The sequence below is a fragment of the Morus notabilis genome, unplaced genomic scaffold (genome assembly GCF_000414095.1).
Source record: "Morus notabilis unplaced genomic scaffold, ASM41409v2 Scaffold1886, whole genome shotgun sequence".
Lineage (NCBI taxonomy): Eukaryota > Viridiplantae > Streptophyta > Magnoliopsida > Rosales > Moraceae > Morus > Morus notabilis.
In genome coordinates this window covers 39,455-58,267 of record NW_010364809.1, presented here as the reverse complement: position 1 = coordinate 58,267, position 18,813 = coordinate 39,455, and the positions used below count along the sequence as shown (strand labels likewise).

Below are 18,813 nucleotides of genomic sequence, written 5' to 3'. Positions count from 1 at the left end.
AAGGTCATAAATGTCATAGTCGAACTTGTGGAATGGGTATATATACGCCAGTCTTTGCTTATAATGTCAAAGTGGAGACATGATTTAACTTTTCTTTTCTTTTCTTTTTTTTTTTTGAATGAATATGACATGATTAACTTTTTTTGCCTTTTTCATGAAAAGGTCTTTTTCTTAAAGCGCCGTACTTTAAATTTGGTGTTTTGTGTAAAACGCGGGAGGTAAAAAAGAAAAACTTTTGTAGTTCTAATCTTTTTTTATTTTTTATTTATTTTGCTTGTGGCCCTTTTGGGGACATAAGCTTCATATAACTTTTGATGTATTTAGGAGTTTTTCTGATGGATCGTTTTATTAGTAAGATTAATTTTTTAATCGTTAATTTAGTTAAAATTAAATTAAATTAAAATAATATATAAAATAGATAATTTTTAATATAAATTTTAAAATTAAAAAATTAAAAATTACTGATAGTTTTATTTTTCTGATTTTATCAGAAAAACTTCTATAAAAAAAAGGCCCAAAAATCAATATCTCTTTCTTATCCATCAATTCTCTTTAAGATTAGGCTGATATTTGCTTAAGCTTTGTTGTGTATGAAAAGTTCTTATTCAACCAAAAAAAAAAAAAAAAAAAAAAAAAGAAAGAAGAAGACTTCTACAAACAACATCAAAACATTAAATCGAGGATCACGCAAACAGCCTAAATGATATTGCGACTATACCCAAAAATAATTAGTCAACAAAAGGCCTCAGAAGAGAAAGGCCAAGCAAAAAAAAAAAAAAAAAGTATATAAAATATGGCTTTGATTGTGCATCACTCCCTTTGCCATTTTTTTGGCCTAAACTTTTTGTGTATATAATGGTTTATTATGTCAACACATGAAGATATGTTGTAAATAGAAAGCCTTGTTGTGTTTAATAATTCTGTCTAATAATTATATTTGATAATTTACGCAACTACTTTGTCACCCCCTGTTTATCACCCATAGTTTTTTTGAAAAACCTTGAAAATATTTTTTTGACTTTGTTGGAATTCTGATAATTTCCCCACTAAATAATGTAGCTTATCTCCACTAACACTAACACCTTGACCTTCCCTGATGAATTAATTCATTCTTATTTGGAGAGCTACTCCAGGCTAATTCTCTAACAAAATTTACTAAAAAAAACTACTATCTTTTTCTTTTCATGAATCTCATCAACATTAGGTTTTTTTTTTTTTTTTTTTTTTGGGCTAATTGATCATATCAGTTGTCATGCTAGTTAATGCGATTAGCTAACCAGCCACCTAGATGTTCAGCCAAAACAATAAATAAATAAAAATCGGTTATGAACCATCAATTATAATTAAATTTGTTAAAATTGTAATTTAATTTTTTTTTTTTTGCATGATTAATGATAGTGATGGGATCACCGATTTTGCCATGAAAAATTCCAAATCCAAACGGTTCTTGAACTTACCTAAAGGCGCCAAAAATGTTACACCACATGACTAAGTAGTGGAAAGAAACTATCCGTTTGGTTCATGGATTAGAACCATGTGATTAGAATTATTTTTTATTTACGTGTATTTTTTGTGAGAGAAAATACTGTAGCGAACTACGAATCATGATTCGAATCAGAGAACGAATCCATCTACCAAACATCGTGATAGTTCAAGAAGATCGATCCAAAGAGAGAGTGTTTGGTTGAATAATTCTCTGCAAAATGGAAAATGCCAGTCAGAGATGGCAAAGTGAAAACACTGACGTCTTCGTCATCGGTGCCAGTCTTGCCGGTTCCTCCCTGCTTTTGTCTCGAGAGGGTGACTATCTTCTATTTTTAATCACTTGACGTTTTGATCATAAGCAAATCATCATAGTGTATGAGAGTTCATAGGCACAAAGAAAGTCCCTTTCTTTGGGCACTTTTGTATGATCTCCTATTACGTATATGATATTTACTATTGATTTTGGAAATGTATAATATTGGTGTCTAAAAGAAAATTCTTTCCAGTTATACCTTTACAAAGTTATTATAATTATCATTACTTAGAATAAATGTATGCTATATCCTCTACTTCTACTTCTTTTGGAACATATCTTATTTATCTTTTTCTTTTTTTAACACATAAAAATGGTCTTTTAATGGTTTTGAGCTTACATGTACATTTTATTTTACCAATTTGAGTTTTGTTACAGTAAAAAACTCTAAGAAACAGTCACATCTAACTTTTTTGCTATAATAAAAAGCTCTCACATAAAGTCACATTTCAACTCGAATTAAAAACTAAAATCAATTAACTAAACGGACCTAAGTCTCACTTCCCGCCTATGAAAAACAATAATTTTTTGGAGTTCTGAAACAGCTCATAGTCGAAACGACATGGTAATGAGACAAACAAGAAAAATTCTAGATGTCATTTAACCATTTCAGCAAAAAAATTCATTTAACCTATAAAGATGAAAGATTCTAAACATGAAACACATGCCGTTTCAAGTTATGCGACATAAACTTAGATTTAAAAATTTCTCATCAATGATTCTTTTACAAAATTCTCACAGTAAATCAGACTTGAACGCGTAAATTAGACAGGCCTAAAGAATTTTCCTACAAAAAGGCAACAAACAATAAATGCAATGGCGTTAATTACACAAAAGGACGGCATATAGTGAAATAAAACGAAATCTTGTTTCTCTTTTCCCGGCTAATATGATTGTAGCAGATCCTGCTCCCATCCTGTTTTACCCCATTAGCAGCACCGAGGTTCGTTGCCTCGTCGATGTTCCTGGGCAGAATGTACCTTTTGTGACCAGCGGAGAAATGACACATTATCTAAAATTTAAAGACCGTGTACTAATAAAATAGCGTCTAATCACACATTATTATATCGTAGTTTTTCAACGTATTTCCTCTAGAAGATACTTGAAGTGAATTGATTTGAACACTTCTAATGTGAACTTAGGTTCCACGAGAGCCATACTCTGCCTTCATAGCTGCAACAGACAAAGGAAACATGAGGAAAATGCCAAATAGAATCATGCCTTCAGCTCCTTATCCAACTCCAGGTGCACTAATGTTGGGAGACGCGCTCAACATGTGCCATCTTTTGACCGGTGCAAGAATGACCGTCGCTCTTTCCGACATCATTTTTTTAAACAGTAACAGATTTAAGTACAGTTCAGTGAGAACTACCGCTATCACTTAAATTTTTTTTAAAAAAATATTACCTTTAAAAGTTTTAAAATCTTATACTTAAATTCCCACTGAAATAATATATGCCCCCATTAAAATAAATATATTTTTTATATGCTTCCACTAAAATAATTAGTTAAAAAAAATTTAATGTACGCCCTGCCCTCATTGAAATGAAAGGCTGACTTCGCCACTACTTCTGAGGGATATTCTCAGACCTCTCTATGATCTCAATGATGCATCCGCACTTTGCAGATACCTTGAGTGCTTCTACACGCTACGCAAAGTAAGCAACGCAAATCCTCTGTCAAAATTATCCGTCTAATTCTCTTCCGACCCAATTTTAATGGTCTAATTGTGTTTGTGCCAGATTGATTACGGTACTTAAAAGTTTTTCGTAACTACTAATCAAGTGATTTCATGTATTTCGAGTTATAAAAATGTTGCTTATGTTGTTAAATTATGTGTTACAGGGTGCATCAGGTATTATATTCCCCATGATAAAAGGGTGATGGAATTACACAGATGCTCTTTCCAATCACTATTCCAGCATACTACAGAGCTCCTCCTATTCACTAAAGAAATGTAAACAAAAAATATTCAGGAGAAAATCCTGATAAGATAAACAAACATTCTATTATTTTTTTATTTTTTTTTCTCATATATTGTCTCTCATGTTATTTGTGTTATAGTGTTCAATTCAAGCAATATTTCGGCCCTTTTCATTTCGTTGATTCGAGTTTAGAATTCGAGTTTTATTACAGTAAAAAGTTCTCACAAATAATCACATCTAATTTTTTTACTACAGTAAAAAACTCTCACATAAAATCACATCTCAACTCGAATTAAAAACTCAAATTAACGAACTAAACGGACCCCTCGTTTTCTCAAATTAAGCGATGACAAACTTAAAAATAATAATAAAAAAAAGGATATATGGTTTCCTTTCAAACTCTGGCCTGGATTAAAACATAAACCATTTCATCATTAGAAAAGACGGAATAATTTAAATATAAACAAAACTTCTTTCCCAATTTTTATTTTTCTAGCACGATTACAAGTTTACACGACATATCGTTTCAAGTCTCAAAGGCGGCTTAATCTTGAATAAACGATAGGAAATTCATGTAAAGGAATGACATGTCGTTTTCTGGACTGAACAAAGAGTTAGGCAGTTAATCTTCTTATCCAAGAAGCAGCAAAGGAAAAAAAACAAAAAAAAAAAGTTAAAAAGACAAAAAAATGAATTATGAATAATTTTTTATTTTTTAATCATTATATATATATTAAAAATTATTTATTCTACTTGTATTTTTAATTTAATATAATTTTAATTAAATTCAACATCCTACCGCAGTAAAGCGGTGGAAGTCTAAAACAAAAAAGGGCAAGATAAAAAAAAAAATCTTCATACTTACATAAACCAACGACGTAAGCCTTCGAACTGAAGTGGAGACTTTTCACACTTATTGACAAAAAAAACCTCAACTAAAAGATGACATGACGGAATTACCCCCTTGAAGTGACCTATTGAACCCTAATCTTTGGCCAGAATACCAATAATGTTCTCTCTCTCCCCCATCTTCCGACGTTCAAACTGCCCACCTACTGGTTCGATCTACCCTCTCAACCTCTGATCACTCACTCTCTTCTCCAAATTTTCAAGGTCTGTAAGGGTTTTTTTTTTTTTTTTTTTTTTTTTTTTAATTTCCATTTGTTCCTACTTTTTTTTTTTTCACGAATCAGCTCCGTTTAAAGATGCGAACTTTAGATTAACACAAGTAGTAAAGTTCTGGTTTTTACACTCAATTTTTCGCATAATTTCATTTTGTTTTGGATGCGTGAATAAATTGGTTTTCTTCTTTTTCTCTTTTGAGCTGAAACTAGAATATGAGCTAGTAAATAAATTAAAAATCGTTGCTAAAAAGGGCTTTTATTTTGTGTTATTTTCCCTTCCATGGTTGGGGGATTTTGGGAGGAAAGTTATTGGTGCAGTCTTAAGATTCAAGTTTTTTTTTTTTTGTTGTTGTTGTTGTTGTTGTTGTTGTTGTTGTTGTTGTTGTTGTTGTTGCATAAAAGCGGCATAGAGCAACTTAAGTACGGTACGATGCTTTCTGTCATTTTCTGGTACTTGTGAATTGAAAACAGGGCATGATGAAATTTGTGGAAAATTTATTTTTTGAATTTATATTTTAGAAAGCGGAAAAATAATAGAAGCAAATGGTCCTAGACCCTCGAACAGAAAAATATAATTGGCTAGTTGGGCTTTTTTTTTTGTGATAAAACTCAAATTTTCCATTGTAGTTTACTTGAATTTGAATGAGATCTGTCAGTTTCTTGCAGAGAGTTTGGTGATGAGAATCGTCTTTAGGAAGTTTACAGTCGGATCCGTCCGCACTTTGGAGATGCGGTTTTTGTAAAAGGATTTCTTTGCTTCTTGGAAGCACAAAGATTGGAATTGTCAAGCAATGCATTGAAGGAGTAAGCTTTCTGAGTGTTGTCATGGCAGACTATACATTTGTCGTTGGCCAGGAGTTCCCTGATGTTAAGGCCTTCCGAAACGCGATAAAAGAAGCTGCAATTGCGCAACACTTTGAGCTTCGTATAATCAAAAGCGATCTTATTCGATACTTTGCCAAGTGCGCCACGGATGGTTGTCCATGGAGAATTCGTGCCGTGAAGCTTCCCAATTCCCCAACCTTTACAATACGAAGCCTTGAAGGAAATCATACTTGTGGTAGAAATGCACACAATGGGCATCATCAAGCTTCTGTGGATTGGATTGTCAGTTTTATTGAGGAACGCTTAAGGGATAACATTAACTACAAACCTAAGGATATATTGCAAGACATACAAAAACAGTATGGGATCACAATACCCTACAAGCAAGCTTGGCGTGCAAAAGAACGGGGCCTTGCTGCAATTTATGGATCTTCTGAAGAAGGGTATTTCCTGCTTCCTTCTTATTGTGAGCAACTAAAGAAATCCAACCCTGGAAGTATGGCAGAGATTTTTACTACTGGCATAGATAACCGGTTCCAGCGGCTCTTCGTTTCGTTTTATGCGTCCATATATGGATTCCTGAATGGTTGCTTGCCCATTATCGGGCTTGGTGGAATCCAGCTTAAGAGCAAATACCTCGGTACTTTGCTTTCGGCAACTTCTTTTGATGCTGATGGAGGGTTGTTTCCGCTTGCATTTGGTATTGTTGATGTGGAAAATGATGAGAGTTGGATGTGGTTCTTGACAGAGTTGCATAAGGCGCTTGAGATAAACACACAGAATATGCCACATCTAACGTTTTTATCTGACGGGCAAAAGGGCATTTTTGATGCAGTAAGAAGGAAATTTCCAAACTCTTTTCATGCATATTGCATGCGCCTCTTGACTGAAAGCATTGGCAAAGAGTTCAAGAACTCAAGGCTGGTCCATCTTTTGTGGAAAGCCGCCTATTCCACATCTACCATTGGTTTCAAAGAAAAAATGGCTGAACTCGAGGAGGTATCTTCAGAAGCTGCAAAGTGGCTGCAACAGTTTCATCCTTCTCGGTGGGCGTTGGTGTACGCTGAAGGAACGCGGTATGGTCATCTCTCATCAAATATTGATGAGTTCTATAGATGGATCCTTGATGCTAGCGAGTTGCCCATAATCCAGGTGATTGAGCAGATCCACAGCAAACTAATGGCTGAGTTCGAAGAACGGCGTTTGAAGAGCAATTCATGGCTTTCTGTACTTGCTCCGTCTGCTGAAAAACGAATGATAGAAGCCATCAACCGTTCATCTGCTTACCAAGTTCTTCGATCTGATGAGGTGGAATTTGAGGTCCTCTCATCAGAGCGATCGGACATTGTGAACATTGGTACCCATAGTTGTTCCTGCCGTGATTGGCAGCTGCATGGAATACCATGTTCCCATGCGGTTGCAGCCCTCATCTCAAGTCGAAAAGATGTTTATGCCTTCACCGAGAAGTGTTTTACTATTGCTAGTTACCGTGAATCTTATGCTCAAGTGATAAGCCCTATCCCTGGAAAACTAGAATGGAGAAAGACAGATGAGGCTGCTGTGGATGCCGAAACTCAGATTGTACGGCCACCAAAGTTTCGGCGTCCACCAGGACGCCCTGAAAAGAAACGAATTTGTGTAGAGGACCTCAATCGTGAGAAACACACGGTACATTGTAGTCGGTGCAACCAAACTGGTCACTACAAGACAACCTGCAAAGCAGAGATTGTGAATAGCATTGAACAATTCTAGGTGTCTAATTTTGTACCATACAGAACACCCAAGTCTAGTTTCCTGTTGTGTAGGATAGAGCTGCTTTGTCTAGGTCATACTTGTTACCTGGGCCTTGTAAAATAGGTAATCTTTAATGTAACTTGAAATGCATGTGTAGTTGGAACGTTTTGGAAGTTAGCACTAAGCAATTCCTGACTTTTAATCATTGTGTATTTAGTCCTCAGGCTCATTCGTTTTATTAATTTGAATCACAACTCAAGTTCTTGCAACAATATTTTTTCTTATAAAAATTTAAATTCAATGTTAAAAGTTTTCTTTTATATAAATTCATTTTTTAACTCAAATTTTTAATTCGAACAAACGAAACGAACGGGGCAATAAATGTTAAACCGGGCATCTTACGCACTCCAGTCTCTAGTTGGGGCAGCTTTCTCGAAGAAAAAAAAGAAAAAAAAAAAAGAAAACGTTATGTTTCCTCTATGCATAATGTATAGTCTCTAAAGATTTTTCAGGATTAAGATGGTAGAAATAAAATCAGTAAATTTCTACCGCCATCTGAACATAATATCTGATAAGATTAAAAATTTAGTACGGTTACAAGTGCTCCCGAAACTGCCTAGAATAAAATGAAAAATTGGATGTTTCCAAAACAAGAATAGCTCATAAGACTTGACAAGATGCAATCCGGATACTACAGAATCCATAGTACAGTACTAGCTCGAGTTCACAAGAAAAGAAAAGGCAAATGAAGTGCTGCTTATTGAGGGAGCCAATCAGATAAAGTGGATCACTTGTACAGTTGCTTGAATCTTCTGCAGGCCTCTAATATATTCTCCCTATGACCAAATGCACTGACCCTGATAAAGCCTTCACCACCAGGTCCAAAACCGCTCCCAGGTGTGGTAACGACATGAGTTCTCTCAAGAATTTCACTGAAAACGTCCCACGAGCTTTGGCCGGGGAAGTGGACCCACACGTATGGTGCATTCTTCCCTCCATACACCTTAAACCCAAGTGAATTAAATGTGTCCACTATTATATCAGTGTTTTCTTTGTAGAAACCAATCACCTCGTACATAGCCTGCATGTAGTTGAATCAATAAACGTGTAAGTTCGTCATAACATTTGCAGCCTCGTTTTTGTAGGAAAATATTGCATTACAAACTCATACAACTAGTGACAAAACCATAGACTTTCTGATCGAAATAAAAAGCTCACTTGACTGTTAAAGGTCAATGGTACAGAGCTCATTTTCAACCATGTCATTGGTAAATGATGACTGCAACTGCTACTAATGTACGATCTGTTTTTTGCTCGGTAAAAAATTCACATGAAATAGTGCTTTAATGCAACAATGGTTTCTCAACTTTTAGATTTAGGAAGCAATCAAAAACTTGAAAAACTAACCTTGAGACCTTCTGGTGAAAGGCAAGCCAAAGCGCCAGCTTGGGCAATGTTAGATGCACCATTAAAGCAAGTACAAACAATGCGGTTAAAGTCCTTGGCAACAGGAAATCCATCAGAGAAAAGTAGCTGCTTTGGAACAACAGTCCAACCCAAACGTACTCCAGTGAAACCCGCATACTTACTATATGATGACGTCTCAATTGCGACCTGCAATACCAATATGATATTAGCATACATGCATCCATCATCACTGAGATTGCCAAGGGAATGGCAAAGAGGAGAAGTTTCTGGACATAAATAAGACGCAAGAGTTAACAGAAAATGTCCTTGATTTACCTCTTTAGCACCAGGAATTTCAAAGATGGAGCGAGGGTTGTCATCTGACATATATAAGGCATATGCAGAATCATATACTATGATTGACCCATTTTTCTTGGCAAACTGTACTAGTTGGGTCAGTTGTTCCCTCGTTGCAGCAGATCCAGTAGGATTGTTTGGTGAACAAAAGAATATGATATCTGTTCGTCCAACAGTAGATAAATCAGGGAAAAAACCATTCTCGGCAGTACATCTCATATACTCAATGGTTGCATATTTCTCAACATCCTTCTGAAACTGTCCAGTCTGGCCCATAATAACACTTGAGTCTACATAGGCCTGCAGATAAGATAGGAAAACGGCAAACTTTACATGGTATTGATCAGTGGAATATAAGAATACCATTGACTTGTAGGTGCAGGTCTCTCTCCCCTACGTTATCTTTACTTTTCATCCATTGGCAGTAATTTTTTTTTTCTTGAAGATATTTTTTCGGATAAAACCTTTTGAAAACAACTAAAATTACCGGATAGGAAGGGTCTTGCACTGCCATTGTTACATTAGAGCCAAAAACAACCTACAAAGTGCAAGCAGATAACAAATGAGAACAACTTTTTTATGAGAAGGACAACCAACAACAAAATTCAAGGAACAGAAATTTTAGAACTGAACAAACCTGAAGGCGTGATATATCACATTTTGCACCATCGGAGATAAATATATCATCTTCCTCTATGCCAAAGTTTCCATAGAATGTCGACGCAATTGCAGCTCTCAATGGCTGAACCAATAAACAAATATCTGTAAGACTTCAGCTACACCATATCAAGCACAAACCTTATTTATTTAGCTAATATCGTATATTGGATCCACAAACATCGTATATGCTCAGTTCATTTCGTAGATTTTAATATCACAGTGAATGATAACAGATATCTTGACAACCTGATTATGGACCAACAAGAGGTTGTACAATAAGCGATAAAATGGCTTCGAAGAAACTGAGGAAAACTTGAGTTAAAAGATTCAAAGATTCCAAACACCTTTTCACCTTGTTCAGCTCCATAACCGCTATAACCTTCTCGGGTGGACAATCCGAGTGATTTCTGCCAAAGTAAAACAATTTGAAAGTGTAAAACAATTTGAAAGTGTGGTCAGAACTCAGAAACAGATTGAGAGCAGCAATTTTTTTATACTGTAAATTATAGTTGATCAAAAATCAAATTTTCTTCCATACACTATATAGGAGGAAACTATACCTGTGCCATTGCAGATGTAATAACTTCTGGAATGGGCTCGGTGGTATCACCAATTCCAAGACTTATCACTTTTGCATCAGGGTATTTCAGCAAATGAGCATTCCTTCTTCTAGCAATCTATTCCACTCAAAACCCGTAGAACCAAATCGAAATTTATCATATCGGATAACTAACAATTGAGAGTATAATGTCCCAAATCAGAAGCAGCCAAAAATAATTATTAAAAGAAGGCCATACCTCGGGGAAAAGATAACCGGCTTGAAGTTTCGCCATATTTGAATTCCGAGGGACTTTGGTCTTGAAAACTTTTAACGAGAAAAGGGAAAACATATATTAGCACCATGAAATATGAAAAAGCTCAAGAATTCCAAGGTTTTAGGGAAAAAAAAAAAAAGGAAAGACTTCCATTTCCTTCATTTTTCCCGAAAAGAAGGAAAGAACATTACCAGTCTCCTGTTCCTGAGGCGCGGCAACGCATTTAACGACGCCGATGGATTTCGCAGGAAACGGAACATTCTGAACTCCGTACCCACTGCTCAAACACGCAAAAATTAAAAACGAAAAACAAAAATTAGAAAAACAAAGTCCTGGCGTTTGAGAGCTGCAAAAGGAAAGGAAAGCTTGGAAGCTAAAATGTTTTTGAGCAAAGAAAGTTGAGAAAGAAAGACGACGAAGAAGAGATTACCTGGAGATGAAATTGGAGGAGACGAAGAAAGCTGATGAAGAGGAAGATAAGGAAGTGGCGAAGCTCTGCGACACAGACATTTTCGACGGCGATGGCGATGGCAACGGCGAAAAAGGAGGAGGTTGCGTAGCAGCAGCAAGTGGCGGCGCCTTTGTGTTAACTAAACTACTACTGATCTGATTGATTCTTCAAAGACGGAATTGTTATTGTAGAGAGAGAGAGACACAGGAGACAAAGACATGACCTGTTTGGTGTTTTTATTTTTTATTTTTTAAACTAATAGTTGTGTTTTCCTTTGCTTTTTTTTTTTTTTTTTTTTTAGTACATTTGGTTCGTAAACTTAGGTGTGTTTAGTTACAGTGACACAGAATGGTAATAGAAATAGTAATGAAATTGAATTAGAATATGTTGAAATCATAAATTGATTTTTTTATTTGATTGGAGTTATGGAATCAACACCTGAATAAAGATTATGTTGTTTGGTTGATAACATAATGGAATTGAAAAAATTGTATTTTGATAAAAATACCCTTGATTAATAATTCTAAATAATTTAATATTTTAATTAATTAAAATAGTAAAAACATAATTTAATTATTGAAAAAAACTTAATTTTAATAAGTTATCCTCTTAATTTATATCTAATTTAAATGTAACATAAATGGTTCAATATTTCAACTTTTAATCCTTTAAATCTAATAAAAAATTTAAATAAATTTAATTAAATAAGACACATTATAATAAATTTACAAGTTGATGAGCCAACTTATCAATATTAAAATTTAAGAAGCAATTTGTTAAATCACAAGTTGGGGCAATTGTGTCAAACTCTTTTTTTTTGGAACATAAACGACAACAAGATTGATAAGGACGTGTTAGTGTGAATCGGGAACGAGAGGTGAAATATGTCGTTTCTCAATTTAAACGACGCAAAGCAATACCTGATGGAACGCTACGTGAAAACGTCCTTTGAAGGTGTTTAAAGGAAAATAAAAAATAATAAAAAAATAAAGCACAAACAAAAAGTGCCTGATAATTAACCCCCAAAAAAAAAAGTGCCTGATAATATAAGGACGACAGGTCCAAAGCACGCCATTCCCAAAGGCAAACGACAACATACATTCTTGCGATTGTTGGAATTCCTGCAATTAGGGTTAGGGATTTCTGCACTGTGGAGTTCATATTCCCTCCGTTGGACTCAAAATTCGCTAAATTCTGCCGATTACTTTAACCTGATTTCGGAATTCCTTTGGTTCATTGATCGGTATCTATTCTGTTGCTTTTTTTTTTTTTTTTAGAATTTCCAATTTAGGTTTCCTTTAACGATCGGAAGTCAAAAAAAAAAAAAATCCCCTTTTCACTTTCGTATGATTCTGTTGATTTTCCATGAATCTGATCATTTGGTTTTGAATCGGAATTGTGATTAGATGGATCTAGAAACGGAGAATAGAATAGCCGCCATTCTTATGAAAGAAGCAGCGGAATTGCGGCGGCAAGCTGAGAAGGAAGGTGTGCACGTTTATCTTCAGCAACCTAAAGCTAGGGTTCGCCCTAATAAACAGTTTCTAACAGCTACTGTTCTCGGTGTTCAACAATGTAAGTTCTTTCTATACTTGTATTCATATAATATAAATAGATAGCCAAGTTACATTGTCTTTTCTTGAAGGAAGAATGCTTTTCTCGAATTTTTCTTATTTGAAACTGTGAACAATGTTTTTGGTGGCCATTTTTGGGTTTCTAAAAACCTTGTCTTCTACACTCTCTTACTATGAGTTTCACTGTTTTGGATTTAATTTGGATAAAGAAAAACTTGTTTTCGGGAGAAAGCAAAACTGGGATGTTCAGGTAGTTGAGATGATTTATTATTTGCAACTGTTTTGTAATTGGCTTCACTTAATGAGAAGTACCTCTTAGTCAGTAATTGCTTGATTTGCTACCGTTTTCTATTTTGATATATACTTTCTTTTATGTGTGAATTTTGCTTGTGATTCGCGTTAGAATTATGAGCTTGATTTTCCGTTCGTTGTATTGTTTATAGCTAATCGAGCTGTGGAAACAAATGAGATGTGGCGTATCCGGCAAAAAGAGCTAGAATTGGATGATAGACTTAAACACAAGTCAAAGGACCAGAAAAGCAATGGCCAGAGCTACAGAGATTGTAACTCCCTAGATAGAACAAGTAAAAGGCATGTTGTAGCTGATGACAACGCAGATGCTTCATGCTCCTGTGGCAAAGGCTTCTATGATGATTTCCATTCGAGAAAAGATGACGGTTTGAAGGATGAAGAACTTGAAGAATTTTTGCATTCAAGGCATGGACTCTCCTCTATCTCATATCCACTCATCTGTCATTGAGTAAAGAAAAAAAAAAAGGGAAAAAAATCACTCGGTTTGATTGGAAATACTTTTTATATGGCAGGACTAAGCGTGGCCGAGGTGCTGTTGGATCAAGGATGGATGAAACTGGCCCTTACCTTCCTCGTTTCTCAGACTCCAAGGAGGAGTCGAGAAGCTCAGATGTAATAGAACGCCATGTTGTTTATGGTCCCCAGAAGCCTTCTTCTCTGAAGCTCAATGAATCTTCCGAAGAAGAGAATGATGAGAGGAGAAAAAAGAAGCGAAAGAAGGATCGTTCTAGGTGCTCAAAGAAGCAGCATTCTGAGAAGCATAGATCCAAGGGTAAATCGGATGATAAGGGAAAGAGGAAAAAGGATGAGAAAAGAAGTAAACACAACCATTAGCAGCCCACGCACTTCGTACCACACTGTTCTAGTGCAAAAGACTAACTGGTGTTATCATCATTTGGATTTTAATCCTAGAATGTATAGGCGTATTTATGACAGTTCGAAGCTGAAGAACAATGGCTTGGACACTGTTGTAACATTTTGTATTTCCAGTTTGTTTTGTCCGCTCCTGTTCTTAAAAAATTCAGCTTGCTGTAAAAGGGATGGATACCGGGCACTTAATTATTTTTTTTTTTTTACAACAATATTTGATGATAAATTGCGATTAAGATTGTGAAGAATTTCTTATTTATTACAGAAGAAATATATGTATTGTATTGTCCTGTTGATCAATCTTCTTTCCGTGAGCATTTTGCAACAAAGTTGACGGCCAGCCTCTTTTTTTTTTTTTTTTTGGATAGAAGAGAAAGTATCTAATGATGCAATTCATGGTGAAAAGAAATCCAAACGAATCATGTCTTTTTCTATCCAACCAAAATCTCGTGACTAATATCTTTTGCATTTAGGGAATATTGTTGCAAAGTTCAAAATGTCATTTTATGAATTACCAAAAAAAAAAAACACTCATTTTACGCAATGACAATTTCGAAAGGAACAGAATACATTCTGAGATACACAACTGTTTCTCACATACGAAAAAGGATTGAGTTTCAACTTAAACATTATACAGACTATTATGTAAACGATACTTGTTCGTTTTTTAATCTCTCCATATCTCAAGCAACAAAGGGCTATCAATACATTTTAACTACATTTCCGGATGACAATCTAGGTTCAAACCAAGGATGGAATATTGAAACAAATGCAACAATTTTCGTCACCATAATACTGCAGCAAAACATCCAGCTCCGGAAAGAGGCCAATGTTACAAGTCTTCATGTTGATGATCGGTCTCATCATTGATGATCGGTCTCATCAAATATCTCCTCCTACATGATAATGCAGAGCTAATGTCAGACACATTAGAAGATATGGGAGAAAATAAAAACCAGTAAAATGGCTTAGTGGCCGTGGCGTCTTGTACCTGCAAAAGCTCCTCGATGACATCCTCCATTGTTATAATTCCAACAGCTTCTTCCTCTTCCGGAAGCTTAGGGAGTGGATTGCCGTCTATCTGCAGGATATCTGAGTACATGTCCTTTGTCCACTTCTTACTCCTAGACCCACTCCTATCTGAATTGTTTAAAGTGTTGGGAAAACTCTTCCACTTCTGGAGTGACCTCTTGCTCTTTAGCTTCTTCTCTTGAGGAGGCTTTTCACCATCAATGTCAACTCTTACGTCTTTCACTAAATCTGTTGAGTGAAACAGATAAAGCAATTATTGTTGTAAAGAATAGGGATAAAAAATGAAAATTCTAGGTATTAAGGAAGCTAGTGCATACTGTCGGCAGGCTTTTCGGCAGATTCCTCCGTTATTTTTTCACGTCTTCTTACAACGACAGCCATGTGACTATGCCCTTTCTGAAACTCATTCAATATATCATACAGTGGTAGAGTTTCCAGTACCCTGCAAGACAGGTGCAGAAATCATGTTTATGTAATACAATACATATCAAGTATTTAGTAGAAACATCTTGTACGTGACTTCAGTTATAACGAACTTCATTTCATCAACCTCATATTTCCAAGATCCGCCTATAGGCTATATGAGTACTTCACTTGTAAAAAACGCCATTTCTCCAACCAAGACAAATACCTTGGAATCCTACGTATAGTGACATTCTTCACGGGAACCTCATCTTCAGGATGAATTGTTAACAAATTTTTCACCTAAGATCAAAATAAAAGGGTTGACGAGATATCAAGAAAAAATATCGCAAACCTGATACATGTTAGAAATAAATTTATTCCAAATAGATTGAAAGGTAGGACTTGAACCATCATTCAGGCTGGCATAGAAAATGGGGGAAGAAATTACCAGGATAAGTCCAATTACGTTTGTGGTTTCCTCATAATAAACTGGTACTCTGCTGTGCCCTTTTTCCAATACAAGAGTCATCAACTCCCTGTATGATAGCAAAGTATTAGTCTCTTGCTAGATAATCACCCAAAATTTGGAAGGAAACTTTTCTATGATAAGTTTCTAAAAGTAGCATACCTGTCAAGCCTGGCATTAATATCTATCGTAAAAGTTTCAGATATAGGAGTCATAGCATCACCGGCTGTTTTCTCAGTTAGCTCAAGGGCTCCGGCAATAATTGTCGTCTCATCATGTGTCAATTCTCCACCTTTTCCAGCCTAAAAATATCTCGTAGTGTCAAAAACTGGACAATCCAATGGAAGTCCACTAGAAAAATCCAATCGAGAAGTTTTTAAAGTTTGATTGGTTATTTACTTTTTCCTCAGTATTTTTTATTTTATTTTTTTAAGGGAGCTTAGTTTGGTGAACAAGGTATGACTATGATATACTTCAATAAGAAGAAAAAAATAAATTGCATCATAATAAGCAAAGAATAAGAGTAGTCAACTAAACAACTTTGAACAATCTAAACAATAAAATTTCAACTGGGCTTAAATGGTAGAACAATTATGATGTTGATTATGACATGGAAGCTTAAAAACATTGAAAGTTGTTAACACACCTCATTGCCATGCAAATTAACGAGTGTTTTTAACTCAGCTCTACGAAATAGAGCAACATGTCTATGCCCCAGCAGAAAGTCCAACAACTAGAAAATCAAGGCAACGAAACAAACAAATATTAGGAATTAAATAACATCCGTCAATATCACTCAGGTATAATAATGTAACAGAATGGATACTGACTCAACAATAGAATATATACCTTGCTAATTGGAAAAGCAACAGGGAAGCAGATCCAAACAAGAACCCGGACACATGGGGCTACTGTAGCACCAATGGCCAAACCATAACGAGAACAAACCGATTGCGGTATAATCTGAACACAAGAGTACAGAAGTATCAAACAAACACAACCACACCCAGTAGCAAAATTCTTTATTGATACATGCAAGCAACAAAACCTAAGAACCGGATGTAAAACAGTTCATATGTTCGGCTTCGGCAAGATTTGGTCCTTATTGGAAGGAAAAATGAAAGTAGATATGTCACCCACCTCACCAAACAGGAGAATCAATGTCACAGAGATTAAAATAGCACCCCAGGCTGTAATCAGACCGTCGAGAAAAATGGGAAGTGCCTAACATAAGGAAAAGCGATTAAGACAATTTAGTCTTTTGAAAAATCAAGAAAATGTAAATTAATTAAATGTACCTCCATAGCAGCAGCATTGCAAATTAGTAAGCTGCAAAGCAATAAATGCTGATTTTTGACGACTGGCAATATCTTTGCTGTAACGTTAAAGTACAAAATTCAGTATGAGCAGAATATAACCACATTAAAACGTTCCACACATGATGCCAATTAATAACAATGTGCTAATACAGAAAGGAGTAAACCATTTTTCTAGCTACAACGGTTATAGAAATAAATAATCAACCGAACCAAAAGCATTATTTATGAAAAAACTGTAATTACTGATAACATTCACCAGAAGGAAAGACACTATGAGCCCTAATGAAAACCAGGCAAAACAGTAAAAGCGAAGAGATTAAGTAGAATTCTTGACATACCTACTTTTGATTCTCCTAAAACAAAATCATCTACTTTTGATTCTCCTAAAAACAAAGCTATCTACTTCTGTTAATAAATCAACATTTTGTAACAACAACCTACTATCTATTAATTGTTAATTTAAAAATGTGTTAAAAAAACAAAGTTTCAGGCGATCCAAAAACACATTTGCCTCAAAAATTCATAGAAAGGAGCAAAACAAATTCAATATGAAAACCAATAATGCTCTAATTGATTTCCCGTGTGAAAGGGTAAAAAAAAGGACCAAAAAAAAAACCTTAAATTTACATTCGAATCTTCTTTGTCTGTGAAGACCAGCCAAACAATTAACTGAATTGAAATAATCTCACTCAAGTAAATAAAAAATAAATTAAAAAAGAAAAAAGAAACATGTATCTATTTATCTAGGGTCCCATATCAACAAAAAGCCACCATTTTCAAAGATAATATACGGCCCCCTTATTTTCTCAGAATTTCCGACCAACCAAACGCACCGTAACGTATAAGAAGAAGAGCAAAAAGTACCCAAAAAAAGAAAGGTCAAAATAAACACGAAAAGCGCAGATGAAAGTACCGGCGTAAACACGATCCTTGGGCGTCCCGGACTTAGCGAGAACTTCGAGATCGACGAGGCTGAGAGACATGAGCCCCAAGGTCAGACCGGACATCGAACCGGCGAACAGCACCAAGAAGACGATCACCAGTATGTGAATGAAGAACCCGGTTTCGCAGCACTCATACTCCACCGCCATTAACGAAAGTTCTTCCTCTTCAAAACCTCACAAATTCGAACGAAATGCGAAAACGAGGAGGGGAATATCACGCAGACGAACACCGCCGCGCCGACTACAACGATGACCGGAGCTCCAGCACCGCCATTATTGAGCACCTTTGTTCGATGAGGAAATGTGTATATATATATTATTCGGAACCTGATTTTACTTGTCAAAGTGATGGTGTACACCTAGAGAAAAAAAGAGAGAGATATTACGCAGAGATGTATATACGATTATACGTATAGTCTACACGTATGTAGAAATCTCGCTTGCAAATAGAGTTTTCTTTTTTGATTAGCAATAATAATAATAATGATAATAATAAATAAAAATAGAGTTTTCTTTCTTTTTTTTCTGAGTTAGGTTATTTGTTACAAGGGGATTTTATTTTTTTGAGAATCACAAATTGTTATCATTATTCTTCAAAAAAAAATTGTTATCATTATCTTTTTAAAGAAATTTAGAGTTAAAGAATGTTAATTATTAGTAACATTATATACGTGAGGATAAATGCAGTAGTTATTTAATTTAATCTAATGTAAACTAAATAAAATAAAAAAGTTTGAAGGAGTTGGGAATTTTGCTCAAGTCCACGTAGGTTATATGAAATTATAGAATGAGTAT

At 35.2% G+C, this 18,813-nt stretch overlaps 4 protein-coding genes across 5 annotated transcripts; 2 read left to right on the top strand and 2 right to left on the bottom strand.

Moving 5' to 3' along the window:
* The first annotated feature begins 4,632 nt into the window (after window positions 1-4,632).
* LOC21411275 lies at window positions 4,633-7,655 on the top strand. Of its 2 annotated transcripts, none has more exons than XM_024171442.1 (2): window positions 4,633-4,836; window positions 5,514-7,655. In XM_024171442.1, the coding sequence occupies exon 2, from the start codon at window positions 5,673-5,675 to the stop codon at window positions 7,422-7,424; it is 1,752 nt and encodes a 583-aa protein (XP_024027210.1). In that variant the 5' UTR covers window positions 4,633-4,836; window positions 5,514-5,672; the 3' UTR covers window positions 7,425-7,655. The 2 variants fall into 2 exon arrangements, with proteins under 2 accessions (XP_024027210.1, XP_024027211.1); XM_024171443.1 differs by having other exon boundaries at window positions 5,504-7,655.
* Window positions 7,656-7,948: 293 nt separating this feature from the next.
* On the bottom strand, window positions 7,949-11,318 carry LOC21385789 (LL-diaminopimelate aminotransferase, chloroplastic). Its single transcript, XM_010107003.2, has 10 exons — window positions 11,076-11,318; window positions 10,837-10,922; window positions 10,628-10,695; window positions 10,391-10,507; window positions 10,175-10,237; window positions 9,808-9,912; window positions 9,658-9,708; window positions 9,150-9,470; window positions 8,814-9,020; window positions 7,949-8,487 (listed from the first exon to the last, which is right to left on the bottom strand). The coding sequence occupies exons 1-10, from the start codon at window positions 11,153-11,155 to the stop codon at window positions 8,194-8,196; spliced, it is 1,392 nt and encodes a 463-aa protein (XP_010105305.1). The 5' UTR covers window positions 11,156-11,318; the 3' UTR covers window positions 7,949-8,193.
* Window positions 11,319-12,161: 843 nt separating this feature from the next.
* On the top strand, window positions 12,162-14,143 carry LOC21385788 (transcription initiation factor TFIID subunit 3). The gene is made up of 4 exons (XM_024171448.1): window positions 12,162-12,339; window positions 12,503-12,671; window positions 13,114-13,387; window positions 13,495-14,143. The coding sequence occupies exons 2-4, from the start codon at window positions 12,503-12,505 to the stop codon at window positions 13,814-13,816; spliced, it is 765 nt and encodes a 254-aa protein (XP_024027216.1). The 5' UTR covers window positions 12,162-12,339; the 3' UTR covers window positions 13,817-14,143.
* Window positions 14,144-14,396: 253 nt separating this feature from the next.
* LOC21385787 (DUF21 domain-containing protein At2g14520) lies at window positions 14,397-18,358 on the bottom strand. The gene is made up of 11 exons (XM_010107001.2): window positions 17,988-18,358; window positions 17,054-17,130; window positions 16,896-16,979; window positions 16,605-16,718; window positions 16,402-16,488; window positions 15,918-16,057; window positions 15,738-15,825; window positions 15,516-15,589; window positions 15,202-15,326; window positions 14,844-15,112; window positions 14,397-14,748 (listed from the first exon to the last, which is right to left on the bottom strand). Exons 1-11 carry the CDS (start codon window positions 18,163-18,165, stop codon window positions 14,716-14,718), a joined length of 1,269 nt encoding a protein of 422 aa, XP_010105303.2. The 5' UTR covers window positions 18,166-18,358; the 3' UTR covers window positions 14,397-14,715.
* Between the last annotated feature and the right edge of the window lie 455 nt (window positions 18,359-18,813).